Source organism: Anas acuta, chromosome 10 (assembly GCF_963932015.1).
Source record: "Anas acuta chromosome 10, bAnaAcu1.1, whole genome shotgun sequence".
In the NCBI taxonomy this organism is placed as follows: domain Eukaryota; kingdom Metazoa; phylum Chordata; class Aves; order Anseriformes; family Anatidae; genus Anas; species Anas acuta.
In genome coordinates, this window is record NC_088988.1 from 11,594,323 (window position 1) to 11,614,585 (window position 20,263).

A 20,263-nucleotide genomic window follows, 5' to 3' on the forward strand; every position below is an offset into this window, starting at 1 on the left:
ATGTTTCAAATGTTAAAGCAATATAAAAGTGTAAAGTTTCACATTTGCATTTTCTTGTGGAAATAATGACTAGAGAATGTTGAGGTTTTGCTAAGAAAAGCATGCATTTTTATCCGATAATCAATCAAACCTAAGACTTTTCTATAATTAATTCCTTCAAAGTAGGTAGCTTTGTTATCTGTATAATTAACCTGTGTTGAAACTTTCTAAAATTTATCAGTGCTTAGCACTTCCAGTTTCATTTCAAAGGCATGTAATAAATTGATTGTGGAATGTATCATTCTGAGCCTGGGATTAGTTCATAACGCTTAAGTAGCACTGAGCAAAGTGTTCAGGATATGCTGCTGCATAAACCTTTCTGGTACTGGAGATACCTAGTTAATAGAGTTTTGGAGACCTTGCATTAGGTACTTATTTGAGCAGGAACTCTTATTAAAATAAGAGGACCTGGCAATAGGTTCTTGCCCCTGCTCCGACAAACCAAATTGAGAAATTAATCTAATGGATTTTTATTTTTTTCCTATGTTGGAAAAGGAATTGCATTAAATATCCTCTGTTAAACTGTCTTAATGATTTCCTACTGCTCTTGTTACTGAGTTTGTAGTGTATGATGCTGCTAAACGGTAGGCTTTTCAGTTTAGGGGGAAAATTCAACAATGTTTCTGGAAAAAGTATGTTTATGGTGTGTCCCTTGTACACTGCTCTTGATATGCTTCAAGACCTCTGAAATGGTCTCTTGTTACATATTCTGAGGAACTTTGCTGATGAATAGCAGTTAAGTCTAGGTATTATGTTTAGCTTTAGACATCTAAGTATGGATAACAATTTCATGTATCAGCTATTGTAGATAGGTGGATGTTGACTTTAAACCAGATGAAGGCTTAAATCTCATCTTTGTTTTGGATCTGAAAATAGCATTAGCACTTTGCTGCCTATGTAACTTTCTCTTTGTTAAATATTTACGGGATTAATTTTCTGTCTGTGTATTACATTGATGGTTGTGCATAAATTTTGACCTCTGTAATATCTCTTTCAGTGACCAGGAGCCTCCTTATTCAATGATCACGTTGCATGAAATGGCAGAAACAGGTATCAAGGCACTGTGTTGGGCATTTCAGTTGTGACTCCACAGGAAAAAACAGCACTGTTTTCTTTGCAAAATAATTGTACTGCTAGCATGTATTTTATCAATTTGCTGTAGCTCTAGGAACTCGGACTCCAAAATGTAATTCTGTCCTTCTGAAGATTCACTGAGCTGACGGTATCCGAGTTTTTTGAACTCAGTTACACTTCCTGCAAGAGCTCCCCAGAAGCAGCCAACTGGCTCCCAAACACACTGTAACAGCATTAAACCACAAGCCACAAAGAATCTGTTTGCACTAGGGCAGAACCAGCCCATATACGTAGACATCGTTTAAACGCTTGGGTTTCGGTGTTGCCAAATAGTACATTCTTTAATAGTACATATTTTTTGTCTAGGGTTTTTACTGTCCTTAGATCTCAATTTTATTGATATGTTTGTTCAAAGTCCATACCCAACTTCTTCTGCTAGCCAAGCTGTGTCCATATGAGGGTTGCTTTACCTCTGTTATGGCAGGTGCAGCTCACCCAACGCAAGACCTCCACCAGAATTCTGGTTGAGGTGAATTATGGCTCTTAATAGAATTGGTATTTTAATACAGTAGCATTTTCTGGTACCAATAAGTTAACCTCGTTAACTGGTACAGGAATTAAGTAAAAAGTTTTTTGGGGTAATGCGCTAACAAATTTCAATACTTTGTTTTATATTTACTTATCATTGTGGAAGGCAACACAAAGTCTCTTCTAACCTCACTCGCTTGTATGCAGATGCAGACTCAATTACCTCTAATTTTACTCCTAATGCAACTTTTTTTCTTGTAAATCCAAATCTGTTTACTTTTTTTTAGTAGTTTAACATCTGTAGGTAGACAACAATTTGCATATAAGTAGAATGCCTTGGCCACTCACTAAACAATGAGAGTTCAGTTTGAAATCAGATTTTCTTTGGAAGTCCAGGCATAGGACAAGCCAATGCAGTTCCTCCAAGGTCTTGTGTTACTTGAGGGAATTCAGGAAGGATGCTCTTTCTCCTGACCACAAGTGTCTTTTCAGTGTCATCATGAGTGCAGCATTCAACACTTAGAGTTGATGTTGCACACTGAACTCCTGAGTTACTACACAGGAGCAAAGTGCTTGTCCATAGTGGTCATGAGTGTTTCTTTCTAATTTTAGTGGAAACTAAAGTATGCTCTGGCCTGGGCAGGACTGTTCTCCAAACAATGGCTGTATACTATTGCCCAAGCTGCTGTAAACTTTTTTCTCCCCTTGAAATTTGACATCCAAGCTACTGCAAACTAAGACATTGATGCAAAATGTAAAGCATTTTTTCCTAGTTCATGTAAAATCACGGTGTAATTTTAATGATTGAAAACTTAAATTTGCATATGCTGATGTATATTGAACGCTTCAGAATTGCAGTGTTAATTCTAAATGTTACTTCTGTTTTGTGGTTGACAGATGAAGGCTGGTTGGAAGTTGTCCAGTCTTTAATTAGAGTTATTCCACTAGAAGATCCACTGGGACCAGCTGTTATAACGCTACTACTTGATGAATGTCCGTTGCCAACAAAAGTAAGTTGAAGCAATATGTGTTTATCTGCAAATGAATTTCAGTTATTCATGGTTGCCACTCCCATGATAGCTTCTGGGTGGGTTTAATCAGTGATACAAGACCGTTAGCCGTTCAGAAAATGGGTGTAACTTGTAACTTTGAGTAATTTGTGGTGGCTTGTTATCTAATTGGTATTTAATGCTAGAAGCAGTGTAGAGGAAAATGAAAAGGTAGTGGTCCCCAGGGAAAAAGAAGGCATTTGGTCCTTGGCTGCTTCAATTGTTCTCCTCTCCTGCCATGTGGTATGCATACTGTACAATAAGTACGTATGGATGCTGCAAAAGCAGGACAAGTTCTGCTGTTTTTTCTCAAGTTGTGAAAGATGCATATGTACAAGTCATTGTTTAGTTGTTCCTTCCCTGCTATGTGCAGCGAATGCAACGTAACTGGGTGTCTGATGTTAAATGACATTTTAACTATGTTATGGTAGGTGCAACTAGCCCAACTCAAGACCTCCACCAAAATTCTGGTTGAGGTAAATTATGGCTCTTGATAGAATTGGTGTTGGTACCAGAAAATGTTACTGTATTAAAATAAGTTAACCTTGTTAACTGGTACAGGAATTAAGTAAAAAGTTTTAGATATGGTTTGGCGGATTTGAACACTGAACTGGCTTTGGATGAAAAGGTGATCCATGGTCTTCATACTTTGCTGGTACACGTACTTTCACAACTCATTCAAGGTGCTAACTATTGAACATGATGATTTTACAGAGCACTTGACTTTCTTTAAATGCTTGCTTCTTTCTCATTTCATCTGAAACAGGTGATGACATTACAGCTTTCATTGCATCTACTACTTATGCTTCCACTTTTAGTTTTCAATTTGCATTGTTATGGATATGAAGTGGTAGCTTTTGTCTTGCATAAATGTGAGTGGCTGGAGAGTTGGTGAAACTCTAGTCTTCAAAAACTTTTTTCCTATAGGTTATTGGGGAAAGTCATCTGAGACTTAGTTACATGTTAAATATTGTATAATTGCTGTCATAGGCAGTGAAATGATTACTGAAAACAAAACATGACTAGAAATCTTGCCTGGTTTGAAAAACAAATTAGGAAATTGAGACCACTGAATGCTTTATATGACTTTTTTCAGCTGTACAATGTACTTGTTATCATCTGATTTGTGTTTCAAAAGCCTCATCGTTTTTATTTAGGTACTTAAATTTTAAGGACTTGGCTGTGAAATAGTTGACCTTAAGACAGAGGGAACAAGATGCCGCCTCCTGGGGTTACTCAGGCCTCTTTCTTGTGCAATCTCTTTACAGCACAATGAAGTGCAAGGAGTAACAGCTGTAGGATCTGCAGGTCATGTGCAATCTAGTAAAGTGTTTGTTCACTTTTTGCCTATTCAGAGTAAGTTTAAGTCAGTGCCCAACTTCTACTACAGCTAGAGAACAGTAGCAAGCTGTTTTTAGTTTTATTTTGTTACAGTGGGCTGTAAAGTCTGTAGAATTAAAATGGCAGCACAGTAAGCTGTTTAGACTAAAGTCTTTATTTAACTCAAAGTAGTTGATCTCTGTGAAAGTTCTAATAGTGGCTAAAAGCAGTACAGGGTATGTCAAGAATCTAATTTTAGTTAGGCTTTTCCATCCTGAGTCTCTAGCTCAGTCATCCTTTTCTTTTTTGCCTTCTTTCCACTTACTGTCAGTCCTGTTCATCGCTTCTGTTTTTGTGGCTTTTCTTTTGGGGAAAATAACTACTACTCTGTTATCACCGTACAAATATCAGTCAAGTGAAGAAAATTAAGTGTGGATCAGAACACAGGTCACAAAGCATGTAAGCATCCACTTTTGGCAGTACTGTTTCTTTATTCAAATGGCCTTCTGATGACTTCAACATGAGAAGTACTATTTTAATTATATCATAGCCTGAGAATATGCAGTTTATATCTGAATCAGCTGAAACTTTTATGAAGTCTGGAAAATTGAGGGGAATTTGAACATTCGGGGTGGCAGGGTTCTCTGTATGATAACTTGACTCTAGATTAACCCCTACCTACCCTGGAAATGAGGGCTGTGATCTAGACTTATCTTGAATTTTATCCATACCATGCTGTCTGAATGAAGCAAGTCAAAGCATGGCACTTTAAATTTATCACCTTCATTGTTATTGTTTAGTGTGACTATAGGACTATAGAAAGACATTTATGTTCTGAAGGATCTGTTTATGACATCTTGTGAAGCTGACAGCATCCTAAATTGTTGATGGGGTTGTGGGCTTTCTTTGGCAGGTCTATTTTAGTCCTGAATTATTTATTCAAGAAAAGGAGTGAGTTTTAGGGCACTTAAAACTGATTAGGTAGCAATACTGCCATAGCTGCTGAATGAATACTAAGCAAAGAAATAATACCAAAATCCTCTTGCTATAGGAGCTCATATATGTCTGAAAGTATCCTATAGTTGTTAATCCAACAACTTAAATGGCCAACAATATGGTGGCAATTTTAAAGTTACAACTCTTGGGAATATTGAACTTCTTGTCCTATCTTTTCTTTATTATATTTTTATCTTTGATAACATCCTATGTTGCCTCTAATGTGATGGTGATTTTAGCAGTATATTGTAAAAAATAATTCGTAGTGTACAACATTACTGACACAGTTTTCCTGAATAAAGATTGGATTTTTCTTTTTCAGGATGCATTACAAAAGCTAACTGAAATATTAAACTTAAGTGGAGCAGCTGCTTGTCAGGATGCTTGTCACCCTGCCAAACATCGGAATACAACTGCAGTACTGGGCTGTTTAGCAGAGAAGTTAGCAGGTAAAGTGATGGGATTATTCTGAAAGCTTGCTAAGTGCCTATTGCTTTAGCACCCATGGTGCAGACAACTCCAGAAACGTTTTTTAGAACCAAATAATGTTCTTCATGTGGGGGGATATTTTGTCTGACAGGTGTGACCAATTCTACTCCTTAATTAAAATGTTCGATTCAGCCATCAGTCACTAGCTTGGGTCTGAATGAGCCATTTACAGTCCCAGGTAGTTGGAAATTAATTATTTTGATGTTTGGTTATCAATTTGAAATGCATATGTTTGTGGATTGACACTTACGCTTACAATATGTGATTTAGCCCTGGTAATTGGTCTTCTCTCAGCATTTAGTCTGGCCCAATTGCTGTGAACACACAGCTCTTTACTGATTTAATACTTCTGCCCATTGACTAGTCTTAGAGGCAGTGGAGAAAGATAAAAGAAAGATGCTGTTGCTGCTAAGGGTGTGTTTTATTGTAGTTAACTGAAAATATTCACTGCTGTTACTTAGAATCCCAGCAACATTGTTTTAAGGTGACTTTTCATATGGAACACTTTATGCCCTGTTACTTTCTAGTACCCTGCTGGAAAATGATGATTACATTTCCTTCCTGCTGATGGTCATCTTTCTATGTAGTTTTTAGCTTCTCCTCTGAAAGTGGACAGGAAAAGGAAATGAAGAAAGTGATTGTTCGGTATCACCTAATGGTTCTTAAAAACATAATTTTAGTATTTCTGTCAAAGTAAAGAACAAGGACAGGAAACATTTTATGTTGTAATACTTCCACTTTCTTGTCATAGTAAGTCACAATGAGATCCAATACCCTCTTTTTTTTTTTTCTTAGTGACCCTTGAACTTATCTCATTGCAGTAGGTCATACAGAAAACTTGGTAATGTCATGGTGGAGTCCACTCAGTTTCTTGGAGTTCAGAGATATTAGAGTTTGATTCCCTTGCAACTCTTTTGATTAAGCAAGCAGCATTTCAGGACAGTTTTGTTAATTGGCAGCTTTCCACGGGGCTGTTGCAAATTGTATGATTAACTATCAAGTAGGCTATATTAGACACTTAGTTTTGCTTATTTTGAACTACTGATGAATGGAGCTAGTCTTTACACTTTCCCTGTGGAAGTAAAGGGGAGCCAGACTCTTCAGAAAAAAGTAAAGGGGAACTAGACTCCTAAAAAATAATGAGCATAAAAGTGTTAAGCAGAGGCTGATGGAGTCTTATTTCAAAAACTAAGTGTGGCTAGAACTGTCTCTCTTTATAGCAGGTAAAACAAATGTTTGTGATTTGGTAATAGTGTAGTTATTTGTATAGCAAATATTTGGAAACAATATTTCTTATACTTCTGCGCAATGATAGATATATGATAGTTCCCATGGATGGACTTAATTTGTGGTATTTTTACAGGTCCTGCAAGTATAGGCTTACTCAGCCCAGGCATACTAGAATATTTACTTCACAGCTTGGTAAGTATCTTTGATCTTAATATATGTATCTTGTATAGTATCCATACATAGCAATTAGAATGTTGTTGCTTGTTGGTTTTTCTGATTATTGTGAAAGGTTAGTTTAAAGAGTTGAGATTTAAGTTCAGAAAGGCCTAATGAAAATATTCCCCCCCAAAAAAATAAGGTACCTTGCTGCTACCTTTGAAGAAGTAATTCTGCTATTTGGTCTAGAAATGCCAGGCTTCTATTCAGTGCTCTTGAATCAGTGCTGAGGGCTAATAACTTAAAGGCAATTCTGATTCCACTTGTTAGGTCAGTGGCTTAGGTCTGGCACTGATGCATGTTGAAAAGATGGCCATTTTGAGGAGTCAGTCTAATATTCCTGGTTGGTTGACTTCAAGCTATTTGTTATGAACTCTTGGAAGGTGAAGCAAAAACTAGCACACCCTGTTTTGTACTTGGTCTGTTAGTTACATTTACTCTATCAGCTAGGAATGCTACTTAACGAAAGTACATCTGTGTATCCTGTCCCTTTCTCTCTCCATGCTCTCCCACAAACCTCCCTATTACCATGCTACATGAAGACTTTTCTTGTGTAGGGAACTCTGAAAACATAAGCATGAGATGAAACAATTCTCTAACCTTTTCTGAGAGAATTGGGTTTCTTCAACCTGGAGAAAGAGGAGGCCAAGAGGGATGTTATAGCTGTCTAATGGCCCAATAAGAGGGTGTGGAGAAAATGGAGGCAGGCGCTCCTCAAAGGTGCATGTTTGGACATGAGGTAAAAGGCACAGGCTGGAACATAAACTGGAGACGTAAGGAAGAATATTCCATCATGACGGTGGCCAAATATTACACCAGGGTGTTGCAGTGAGGCTGTGTGTTCTCAACCTTTGGAGATACTCAGAAGTTCATAGGAAAGGCCCTGAGCAGCCTAACCTATTTGAACCAGCTGTTGACAGAAGGAGGGACTAGATGACCTGGGGAGGTATATTTCAACTTAAGACATTCAGTGAAAAATAGCTCTTTGTACCCTCTGTCATGTATTTATTAAATAAATTTTATTTCTACCCATATTTAGAATTTCCAGTCTCACCCGACAGTGATGCTTTTTGCACTAATAGCACTGGAGAAGTTTGCACAAACAAGTAAGTATTGGCCTGATACTGCTCTTAATGGTAATAGAATGGCTTCTGCTGTGATTGTCACTTGTTTCATCTGATCGCATTTGTTGTGAGTGTGAGAGACTGGAGCGGTAGGAACAAAAACGTGGAAGAGAAATGTTGGTACACTTACAGGTCAGAAGAAATAGTTATTGCTGTAGTTGTCACCTACCCCTTAACCTTGAGATTTTTCTGGAACTCGATACAGTCTGCATCAGTTAGAAATAGCTGCATAAGGACTTAAGACATCAAGGCCTTTGTTGCTGAAAGAAATCTATATTAAACAGATGAACAGCTATGATTGGGTGTCTACAGGCAGGAAAAAATACTGATTTAACGACACCCCCACCCAGAAACTGAAGAGATTTGCTGAAACTCAGTCTGTCTTTATGTAGCAATTGCTACCTAAAGACTTACACTACATGAAATGAAACCTTTGGAAAAAAATGTATTGAGAACAATTGTCTCAATTTAATTGTCTATTGATGGTGTGGCTCCATACAAAGATTTTATATATGTAATTGCAAAGTTAACTTCATGTCTGCTTGGGAAAAGAACTTGATGCTGTTTGTAGTGCTGATTTTTTCCTATTACATTTACTCAATGTTACTCTTTTTAAGTAAACTTTCTGGTAATTTATAGAAATCATTCTTTTTTGCTTTTAAATTGCAGGTGAAAATAAAATGACAGTTTCTGAATCCTGCATTAGTGACCAACTGATCTTGCTAGAGAAATGGACGGATCATCCAGACTATTTAAAACGCCAGGTTGGATTCTGTGCCCAGTGGAGTTTAGACAATCTGTGTAGGTATAGTAAAGGGATAGATTCATTTAATATTAAGCAATTCTCCAAAGGCATAGAGGAGTGCTCTGCATTTTGCTTTGTATAAGCTCTTTTTATAAATATACCTGACAACATTTGTAACCGCTATCGAAAAAAAAAAAAAGAGGTGAATATATCCAGACTAATTGAATGGAAAATAAATTTTGGCAAGGAAAGCTTTTGTGAAAGGAAGTGGCTTGTACTCTGCAAATTGGGGCTGGAATGAAACTACTTATTTTAACCATGTTTCCTGTAGCCCACATTTCAGCGGAGGTGCCAAGTAGCTAAACAGTGCTAGCTCTGTGTCTGGAACAGCTGGGTTACTGATGATACCATGGTGGCAGTCACTACTGTGATCTTAGGCCAGCAGGGTCAAAGATTCTTTAAAGACACTTAAAGAAAATGTTCTTCTGATTGAGCATGAGAAGTAATTTGTCAAATCACTAGATCCATCCTTTAGGATGACTAAAAATCATAAAATTCACTTGTTGAGTTGTGATTTGGAGGGCCCAGTAACTCCAAGGGCCTTATAGTTTCTAATGTGTTTTGGGACTTCTAAGGATGGAGAGTGACTCTTTGCTTAATCACATAATGACAGGACGAGGGGGAATGGTTTTAAACTAAAAGAGGGGAGATTGAGATTAGAGATTCTGAGGAAATTCTTCCAGAGCTCTGATGTTTAGAGGACATTTAACAGTATCATTGAAAGTGATACTCTTTTCACGGAGGCAAAATGTCAATATTTCATTCCGTTATGCCAAAAATGAACTGTGTCCCAATGCAATCAACTGTCACCATATGAAAGGTTCAAAATGAAGCTTTACTGCAGCAGTGATTCAAATTACTTTTATTTTGCAGTTTTAAAAGAAGGCAGGCAGTTCACATACGAGAAGGTTGACTTGACCAACATTAGGGCTATGCTGAACAGCAACGATGTCAGTGAATACCTGAAGATCTCACCACATGGATTAGAGGTAGGATGTCACATCGTGGTTTTGAATAAAAAAAGTCTGAAGAAAAAGATGGGTTTTAACTACTTTTTTGGCTACTTGCTCCTGTGGTTTCCTAGAATTAAACTTCTCTGCCAGCTTTGTATAGTAAGCTTATTTAATGATGTTACAAACCTCTGATCAAGCTGACCTCTGTTGTAGAAATGTTCATAGTAGTGCCTATATTCAGAAAAGTGAAGATGCTCGTCAGCTCATTTTTCATTCATTTAAACTAAAACTGGTCACCAAAGTCTAATTCCTACTTCTTGTCCTATCTAATCCTGAGGAGTACAGAACAGCAGGATCCTTGTCTCAGCCATGTTTTTGCTTCCCATGTTACTTTGTTTCTCTACTTTGTAGATGAATTTCCATGTAACAGTGAATACCTTTAAGTTCTTCCTACCAAGTGTTAGCTAACAGCCCCTGACTCAGGTCTTCCCACCTTGGTGCCTTAGCCTAATTGCGCTGGTGTATTCTTACACATGAGAAACTTGGTCCAGGAAAGGAAGGAGCTTATTTAAATAGTTGTTTTGTAGAAAATTAACTTCTGGTTTGGTTTTGGTAGGCTCGATGTGACGCCTCATCCTTCGAAAGCGTTAGATGTACATTCTGTGTTGATTCTGGAGTCTGGTACTACGAAGTTACAGTAATTACTTCGGGAGTGATGCAGATAGGATGGGCTACCAAAGACAGCAAGTTTCTCAATCATGTGAGTACACGTGATATCAGCTAGATGACAATGTAACTTCAGTATTTCTCTACTTCCAACAGCTATGAAAAGAACACTGGTTATTCTGTGGCAGTAAGTGTGCACTCCTTTCCTTCAATTTTTCTGTACATTTGCAAAAATTTATTATTTTGAATGTAGAGATGAGCATTTATACTGCTTATTTCTGATTATTATAGAAAGTCATTCTATAGCTGTCAAGTTATACTGGAATTACTGATGGTGTAATTTAAAATCAAACAACCCAAAAAAACTGTACAGACCTGTCCTGGGCACAGGCATTGTTGATATTGAGTGTAATAGAAACTGTTTGAAATAAAAGGCAGTCTGTCTGCCTTTAGAATGCTAAGAGGCTTAAAAGATTTTTCCCAATTACTATAAATGAGATTGGTGTGTTTATGTTTTTCTGCCTGCTTCCTGCTCAAGGTATGAAGACAGGAGATGTTACATCTGAGCTGGATGATTCCGTTGCAATGTTTGTTTTACTGGTGGCTAAATACTGATGGCATATAATTCCATCAGGCTTACACCTGAATGAGGGAGGCTGTCACTTGACAGGGACAGAATGTGACACAGCTAGTGAAGGGTCTGTGGGACTGTTCCTTGTGCTCCGTGTGTGCTGGTGATGCTTGGTTATCTTGTGAATGTCTATTACAACAAGCCTGATACTGGGACTTCAGGATAGGAGAGAAGTTGCACTTCTGTTGACTTCTTAAGCTACAAAAAATTAACGTAATTATTTGGCTACTAGATCTGTGATCTTTAAATATAGGACAAGTTAGTAGACAATAGAAGTTGAGCTCATACAGTCTGAGAAATATTTCAGGGGGTGAGAGGGGGATGTTGTCTCCATCAAACTCCATTTGATGTGAAAATGAAGCCAAGACTTCATTTAAAAAATGATTTTCAAGGGAAGAGATGGATGGGAACCCTTCCTGCTCTTGGATGAATGGTTTAGCTGAATAAAAATAAAACTTAGTTCTTTTCAGACTGAAATACTTCCTTTTTTTTCCCTAAAGGAAGGCTATGGTATCGGGGACGATGAATACTCCTGCGCATATGATGGCTGCCGGCAGCTGATTTGGTATAATGCCAGAAGTAAACCACATTCCCATCCCTGTTGGAAAGAAGGTATTTGGTCCTGTCGTGTGCTTTTCATCCTAACTGGATTTCTGCACAGGGCTTGTCCTCTCGCAGGCATCTGGAGTACATAGTATGTTAGTGGCATGAAATAATTTTTGATGACTGATCCTGGTGATACTAAATGTTGAATAATTATGCCTGTGCTGTAATTTGTGCTATTAATTTGCAGTGTTTTAAAGGTATAAAACAGGCACCATGCTCTTGTTCCACCATGTGCATAAAGAGGGTCTTGTTAGCTAAATGCTCTTTATTTTCATAGGCAGAGTACAAATTGTAACACCAATTAAAGCTGCTGGACTTCTTATTGTAAGACTTCCTGGTGTTTGTAGTGCTAGGAGAGAATTGAAATGATTCTTTCTGTGTTGAAACAGTTACTTAAAAGAAAGAAAAAAAAATCTATTTTAGAGATCAAGGTTAAGGAGGAGTTGTATAGTCTTACTTGCTTTAAATTCTTGGATAACTACTTGGACAGCAAAGCTGTGTTCTTGATCTTAGCTTTAAAATCTTGGTAGGGATCTATGTGTAAGCAATGCTTCTGTAAACTGTACCTTCTATTAAAATTTTCTCCCAGTTTCTGGCTAAATTAACACATCTCTCAAATACATGGCACAAGCATTTAAAAAACTTAGCAACTATGTGTTCTGAAGGTATCTTCAACTGATGTTAAATTGTCCAAGACAGATGGGAAAAGCAGCTTTTTTTTGCTGGCTTTGGCTAATGCTCTGCAGTGCTCCTGCAGCCATGTAATATTAGTGCCCTGGCAGACTAAAATACTTTTTTTAGTATATTGTACTGCTTGTTTCTGCTAGCTACTGCCTGTACCACCTTGTGCTGTGTGCTTTCAAACAGTTCCTTCTTAGACAACTCAGAGTGAGATGTGATACTTTAAAGTAACTGTTTCAGCTATTGTCATTTAACATAATTGAACTGTTTAAATTATCTTTATTTTGCATGTAAGGAGACACAATAGGATTTCTACTGGACTTGCAAGAAAAGCAAATGATCTTCTATTTAAATGGAAACCAACTTCCTGCAGAGAAGCAAGTATTTTCATCAGCTATGTAAGTATGCGTTCACTTGGAATAACAGTGGCCTGTATGGATAATAGTTTTAATTATGTGAAACGTTTCCCCTTTGAAGTGTAAATTCATATTTGCTTACCTGAAACAATTGTTAAGCAGGCCTCCCAAACAAAAATTGCTTAGAAATTTAGTGACTAGGATAACATTTTACAAGTGGATTTCAGGGTCCAACCAAATGCTTTAGAGTGCAGGTTCAACCCAAGCTTTTGTACTATCACACTGTAACAGCACTGAGGTGATACAAGATTGTAGCAGAGATGAACAAACGTCTAGTAGTGCTTGGAACTTTTGATCTTTTTAAAAATAAAAGCCTTAGCCTTGTGAATTCTGAGGAGTGCATAAGAGCTTGCTGCAGTGCAATGAGGCCAGATCCTGTAGCAGTGCACTGAATATTCGTGGGAGGATGTCTCTAACAATACTACTGGAAACTGTTAGACTTTTTTTTTCAATCTCTGTTAAAATTAGCTTGTGGCTAATTGCTCTGTCATGGAGAAGGGGTGAGCATTTCAGCTCTGAAAAGGTAAGCTGGAGTGATACTTGAGAGAGGGTTTTTATACAGCTTCATTAAACGTTAGTACAGTAATATCCAGTTAGAAAGTATTGTAATAATTTCACTTATGTGTTCTCGTCAAAGTGAAGTTCAAGGTACAAACAAGATAGTAGCACAGCTTTGAAGTCCAAAATATATTCAGTCTATTCAGTTTGTAGTGCTGTTTTTCATGTGGAGTATGGCATTTATTACACTTAACAGATTTTGTTACACAACTTAAAATTAAGGTATTACCCAGCTTGGGTTCTTTCAGTAAATAAAACTGAAAGGGATGATAGCTCTGGTGTTTTTATAAGGTGTCTGTATGGCTGTGATGAGGACAGCTGGCCCAAGATAATCCTGCAAGGGCAAGGAGAAGCAGATGGACATGGGCTAAAAGAGCTCACAGACCTGAATTTGTCGTGTGCTTAGCTATGTGCATGGAACCTGTACAAGTGTTACGAGTTCCCCAGAGCAGTGCCTGATCAAATAAAGCAGCAAGGAGTGGTGGACATCTAGGTGTCCCTCACAGCTGCTACTGTGCTTTGCAACTCCGCTAAACAGCAGGTTTTTTGGAAGGAAAACACTGTGCTGAAAGAGAGGTCTGAGCGGATCAGTGTAAAGAGGATCAGGCTGTGGCCTGTTAAGATGTATGTGTTTGCTCTTAGTGTAAAGTGCAACTGTTCCTAACTGTAGAGTAAGCAGCCTTTATTGGTTGACTTGGGAGTAAATTGTCAGATAAATTCTGACAGTAAATTCCAAATCTGAGAACTAAAAAGTATGAGTGACTGAAACTGGATGCGTTAGAGGTTTTTCTCCCAGCTAGCTTTATTGAATCTCCATTGAAGAAAACAATCTTTGTTTCAGGGTATTTTTTTGTCTGGTAATAGAAGTGCCATGTCTGGCAAAGTCTACTATTGCTTTAAGTCATCCTAAAACGTGTTTTCCTCATCTTGCAGATCTGGCTTTTTTGCTGCAGCTAGCTTCATGTCTTACCAACAATGTGAGTTCAACTTTGGGGCAAAACCTTTCAAGTACCCACCATCAATGAAATTTAGTACCTTTAATGACTATGCCTTTCTGACAGCAGAAGAGAAGATCATTTTGCCAAGGTAATCCTTCTGTCAAGTGTGAGAATGTTTGCATATGAAGAAATTAAATAGCTCACTTCTGAGTTGCATAGTCTTATGCTGTACTTACAAAAGCTTTGTTTTATGAGGTCGTGCCTCCATATGTCTTTTAGAAAAGGATTAGACTATAGGCTTCAGTGCAACTTAATAGGTAGAGCAGGGGATAAGCAGCCAAACACCATTACATTAAAGTAATTGTTTGCAATATTAAGATAATTTTAAATTAACTGCTATTGCACATTAAACTATTCATACTAAACATACCTCATTCTGTTGAACGATTACGTTTGTTGAGGAGCCATAGTTCTAATTAAAAAGGGTGTCTCACTTAAAAATGACCTAATTTGATTTTGGCAGTGTGAATGTACTGAATGATTGTAAGGCTTGAAGTTGTTGGGCTTTTGGGGGGAAATTTTCATCTTCAACGCTTATGAATGCTATCAACAAAGGTTATTCAAATTTTCAAGTGCTTATCCACCTAAATATAGATCCAGCCAGACAAAAACAGATTTGGGTAATTTTTTCCTAAACTTCCTGTATTTCTGGCAGGAATGAAATATAACAGCTTTTCTAGATTTGGTCACTAGTAATTAAATTTTCTGGAACACAAATAGTAACAGGAGAATGGAGTGTACTCCACATTTCCAACTTTGCCTAAAGATGGCCATCTAGACTGATGTGTATATATATATATATATATTGTTGAAACATTCTTTTGTTTCTTTTAATTAGGTTGGAGGTGCATATCCCTGGCTATAACAAATTCAGAGATAAATAATCCAAAACCAAGCTGATTTTTTTCAGTGAATTAGGTGCTTAAGTAACTTTAATTTTCTTTTTTTTAAAAAAAAAAAAACACTACATCACTTATGGATCTGAGTCTCATGTTGTCAAAGCTTGATGTATCTGATACTGAGTTCATGCAAAGAGCAAAATTAAATCCAGCCTCCAAGACCATTTACATTTCCTTGTAGCCAAAGTAATTCACACCTGCAGCTCCTTTGAGAGTCTGATTTAGTTCATTAAGATGATTAAGAATTTAACATTCTTGATCAGCCCTTTGTTCACAGTACCTAGTATCATGCTCTAGATGAGAGGTTTTGTAGTTTTTAGTGTGTGCTGTAAGGAGCTGATGATCAGGTGTGATTGACACCAGTGTCACCTTGGCACTGGTCTCACGTTGTTTCAGCAATAGCTGCAAGAACTCATCTTGACAAGTAGAGAAACGAGGAGAAACTGGCTTCCTGTTGAGTTCTGACTGGAGAAATTTTGCTTCTTGAATTGAAGCTTATTTCAGTACTACATGTGATAGCACTGAAAGACTCCATTCAAATTTGGACAGTCTTTGTATGGAGGAGATGATCTTAGCTTACACAATCTAAACTATTTGGAAGCTATAAGCTTATCATAAATTACAAGATTGCTTTGATCTTAAAATGGATAGGAAAAAAGCAAGGGCCAAATTGGCCGCAGTTATCCATCATAGGAATTAACGAACTTTTATAGAGTTATATTGGATTTAATGCTGTTAATGTCAGGACGCAGTCTGGGCTAGACGCTTCACCCTGTCACTAACCAGTTTTGATTAGCATGCATTTGAAATCTGAAATATCATATTTCAAAAAAGGCAGGATTCCTACCAGTTTCTGGCCAGAATGTGATATTAGAGCAATGTCATGTGGACTTCTTTCTTCTTTAAACACACTTGACAAAAATTTACATTCCTCATAATAACAAGCATGATTTTTTTACACATGCACTCATATGCATGTGTATATCATATATATGATATTTATATATGCTCATATCTTATATATTTACATATGAATACACAATGAATATACATATATACAGCTTGTGTACCTGAACTATTCAGGGCCTCCTTGGTATAACATAAATGCTGGAGAGAATGGAGTGCATGTCACATCTTCTGTTGTGGCAGTTGTCACACTGGGTTTTTGGTTTTCTCATTTGTATTTTTCTAAACCGTGTTGCAGCATTACAGGGTTTCCAAGTTTCACTGATACATACATGTAGGTGTTATTTTCCTCATCTGTACTCTTTAAAATACAGATAGTAAACAGCTTTATGGAACCGTTCTTGAGAACAAGAACAGTAATCTAATCTGTCGCTTTCTGACAGACTAGAACAGGGAGTCAGACTGTCCTGAACATCTGTGTTAAGTTTCTTTTGTGAATAGTTTTTGTTGTTTATCAGTGCTAGTGTTGAGTAGTGCAGATAAGTGTTGCGTTGGTCTTGGTGCAATACTCAGAATTGTTATGAATCTGTCATTTTTGAGTAAAACTAATTGGGGGGGTTGTGGTTATTTCTGCAGACACAGGCGCCTGGCTTTGTTGAAGCAAGTGAGTATCAGAGAGAACTGCTGCACACTTTGCTGTGATGAGGTAGCAGACACAGAACTCAGGCCGTGTGGACACAGGTAAAAAGCATTTAAAAAAAAAAAGTGTTGTTGATATGCAGCTTAAGTGAGATTAGATACAGTCCCTGCTTATCTAGATTTACTCTCTAGCATAAAGGAAATAACTCATCCCTTTAAGGATGTGACTGATGGCAGTTAAACATAGATTCACTGTCTGTCTTCTCCACCCTGTCCCCAAACAGGTTTACGCCCCAGCTGTGTGTGTCTGGGGTTAGAGAAGTGCTGTGGCTATGTGCATATGCTGTCCTTGGGCAAGGGACATAGGCATAAGGGACATAAGCAGAGTGTAGCCAATTCCTTGATCTCAAGGGATTTGCTGAGTACTGGCTTAGTACTAGTGCTACAAAATCCAGATCATGTGCAGGGAGCAAAAAACTCATGTATCCAAATATTCATTAAACATTCAATAAATGGATTGTCTCGAGTCACAAATACCTTTTTAAAAGATAAAAATGGGGCAGCAATATGAGGAGTACCATAGCAGGCCTAACTGGGAAGTTAATCCAACAAAATCCACTCCTGTAGTGTTTTTAGAGCTCTCATGGGAGCAGTCTTGCCATGGGTCTTCCAGTCTGGATGCCACAAAGTTTAAAAAGAACAGACATGTTCAGTGTGCCTCAGCCAGAAGTTGAGACAGATTCATGCAGGCTCTGGGACTCTTATTCTCCAAACCAAAGCAAATATTGAGATGAACAAAAGTGTTCAAGTGTAATCCTCACCAACTGCAGATGCAGTTTTAGGTCTGTAAGATACGGAGCAGCAGGACCTCTTCTCAAAGCCTGTGGATCCACAACACCAGATTTGCAATTCCTAATCCCTACACTGAAACACTTATCTTGATTGCTTTTCTAGCAGGCTAAAGAAACTACTTAATGCTTGGATTTTTTTTTTTTAAAGTTTTTCACATTGTGAATACAGGCTTTAACTGTTTTTCTTTCTCCTCTAGTGACCTGTGCATGGAGTGTGCCTTGCAACTGGAGACCTGCCCTTTGTGTCGACAGGAGATACAAACCCGAGTCAGACAGATCTCTCACATTTCATGACACGTGGAGAAATACCACAGACTTGTTTTTAATCGACTCCAACCAATACCGAAAGGGGAAAGCATCTCTAACCAATCTTTACGCACATAGAACCATAGCCACGGCCAGATTTCATGCTAAAGTGTAATCTGTTTATCTTAAAAATGAAATCTTTTTAATAAGCTATTTCAGGTTGCCAGCAATGTGAACTGGTTTCAACAGTAAGGAAAGCTGGTAGTTCAGTGTGTTACGGCTATTGGTTACTCCAAGGAAAAGCATAGGAGAGCATCTCTCTTCCACCCCCTTTCCTTTTCGCCTGTCACAAGTGCTGAAAAAATTTGCACTGGAAGTACAAATACAATGCATTTTAGAAATACGAGAAAGCATCTCCTAAAGCAGGGCCATTCTGTCTTGTGCTTGAAAGTCTCTATTTTTGGCAGAAGTCAGTACAAAAAAAGAATGCCAATGTTTCTTGTTTAATGTAGCCTCCTGCTGGTCAGAGACTCTGTATTTTCCAACAGTGGATATTAAACTGCTCAAAGACTTGATCTGTACACAGACTGGTTTGAAAGGACAGTGTGGAGACTATAAAGAAATTCACATTTTAATAACTCGGTGATTCCAAAGAAAGTTCTGATTTGTTTTTAACTGTTAAAAAATTGGTGGTATTTTCAAGTACATAATATTTCTGATGATTTTAACTTCAATACCCACATTTTTTTGTGAGGATATAATTTTCAGGAGCTATTATTAACTAATTATAATGCTGGACTGGAATTAATTTGATATTCTGGGTATTTTTTAAGGTATCTGCAAACATCTTTTCTAATCAGTATTGTTTTTGAAAGTTATGTTCACTTTGGAAATATTGAGCTATCTTAAAGGATTGGAGAAGAATTCTGAGCCAGTTTATGTGAGGAGAAAAATGTTACTTGGAGAGCAAGTTCATTCTTACTTTGTAACTCTGAAAATGCACCTTGATTGCCATGTGTCAGTCCTGTTCTGATCAGGTTTGGGGCCATGCTTTGTATTTTTGGTAGGGATCATATGGGGGGATCTCTGCTCTACTTCAATTATACATTTGTGACATTTGTATGTTAAGGATGTATTTCAGCAGGCAGCTTTTGACTGTTTTATTTCGTTTCGACGAGGAATCAGGGTTCGCACCTAGTGTTGGTGAAGTAGCACAAAAGTCAGTGGAATTATACTTATTTTGCACCAACTGAGGCTATGAGACTCTTACAAGGCTTGTACAGGTTGTTTTTTTTGTTGTTTTTTTTTTTTTTTGAAAATGATTTGGATATATATTGTAGAACTCTATTCATTCACACACGGTTTACACCAGAAACATCTCCCTTCTTGGCAGTGATTCAATAGCAGAGATTACTGTAATGAATTCTCATGCTGGGATGTATTTTATTTTTAAAATCTTTTTATCTTTACCGTCAAGTACTAACAAAGCAAAGCTGAGGCCTACTCCTTATGCTGAGTACCGTTGCTTCCTACTGACCTAAATAGAAACTGAGAGCACTGCATGCCATGCAGCACCCCCAGTCAAGCTGCATAGCAGCTCCTTTAACATTTTGCCTTCGTTAACTTCAGGGTGCTGAGTTTCTGCCAGAGGAAGGAGAGGGAGAAGTCCCCAGAGCCTCAACTGTGTTAATTAGGAAAATTATCGGCATCCTTTTCTTATCGATTTTTTTTTCCAAATGCAGGCTAATTCTTGCTTTTTATTATTCGGTTGTTTTTATTTGTTTGTTTGTTTTTGTTGTTGTTGTTTTTTTCTAAAACATGGATTCTTTCTCACAGTGGAAGCCTCTGTTGATTAAAGTCAGAAGGGCAAACCTATGCCTGGGGGCCTTCCTTTCCTCCCTGCCTACTTGATCATGTCCTGGTGTTCTCTACTTTTCCAATTAGGGCTGAGTCCCTTCGCAATAGGCAAACTTGTGAAGACAGTCACTGCCAAAAGGCTCTTTGAATTCCAGAACCATGGAAAATGAAATTTTAAATGCTTCCAAATGCCACACTAGGCACAAAGCTATCCCCCCCCCTTCTGAACTCTGCCTTAATGGGTGCCAGGAACCTCAGCCCTTTGGTTTCCCTGGTGAGGATTAACTGAGTAAAATGTTCAGAAGTGCCCGGGCCTCCTGCTTAACAGCAGCTGCTTCTTGTGGGCAGGGTCCCTAAAGCGGTCCCTAAAGGCTTCTTTAAAGGGCAGGAAGCGCGAGCAGCCCCAGAAGGGAGACGTGAGCTGTAGCGAGATGTCCGTTCGCAAATAAAACGTCTGTAAGACTGCCCAGCCTTCGCTTCTTTCGC

The 20,263-nt window shown here is 37.9% G+C and overlaps 1 protein-coding gene across 5 annotated transcripts in view; it reads left to right on the top strand.

Moving 5' to 3' along the window:
• The window catches only part of RSPRY1 (ring finger and SPRY domain containing 1), a 36,328-nt gene extending 16,087 nt beyond the window's left edge, over positions 1–20,241 (top strand). For all 5 annotated transcript variants that reach the window (XM_068693764.1, XM_068693760.1, XM_068693762.1 and 2 more), the window contains 13 exons: positions 1,037–1,089; positions 2,539–2,651; positions 5,329–5,455; positions 6,859–6,917; positions 7,981–8,047; positions 8,735–8,866; positions 9,744–9,859; positions 10,440–10,583; positions 11,621–11,732; positions 12,703–12,805; positions 14,315–14,467; positions 16,821–16,925; positions 17,872–20,241. In XM_068693764.1, coding sequence (XP_068549865.1) covers positions 1,037–1,089; positions 2,539–2,651; positions 5,329–5,455; positions 6,859–6,917; positions 7,981–8,047; positions 8,735–8,866; positions 9,744–9,859; positions 10,440–10,583; positions 11,621–11,732; positions 12,703–12,805; positions 14,315–14,467; positions 16,821–16,925; positions 17,872–17,968 — 1,381 coding nt within the window. In that variant the 3' untranslated portion in view covers positions 17,969–20,241. The remainder of the gene's footprint in view (positions 1–1,036; positions 1,090–2,538; positions 2,652–5,328; positions 5,456–6,858; positions 6,918–7,980; positions 8,048–8,734; positions 8,867–9,743; positions 9,860–10,439; positions 10,584–11,620; positions 11,733–12,702; positions 12,806–14,314; positions 14,468–16,820; positions 16,926–17,871) is intronic.
• Positions 20,242–20,263: the final 22 nt, after the last annotated feature.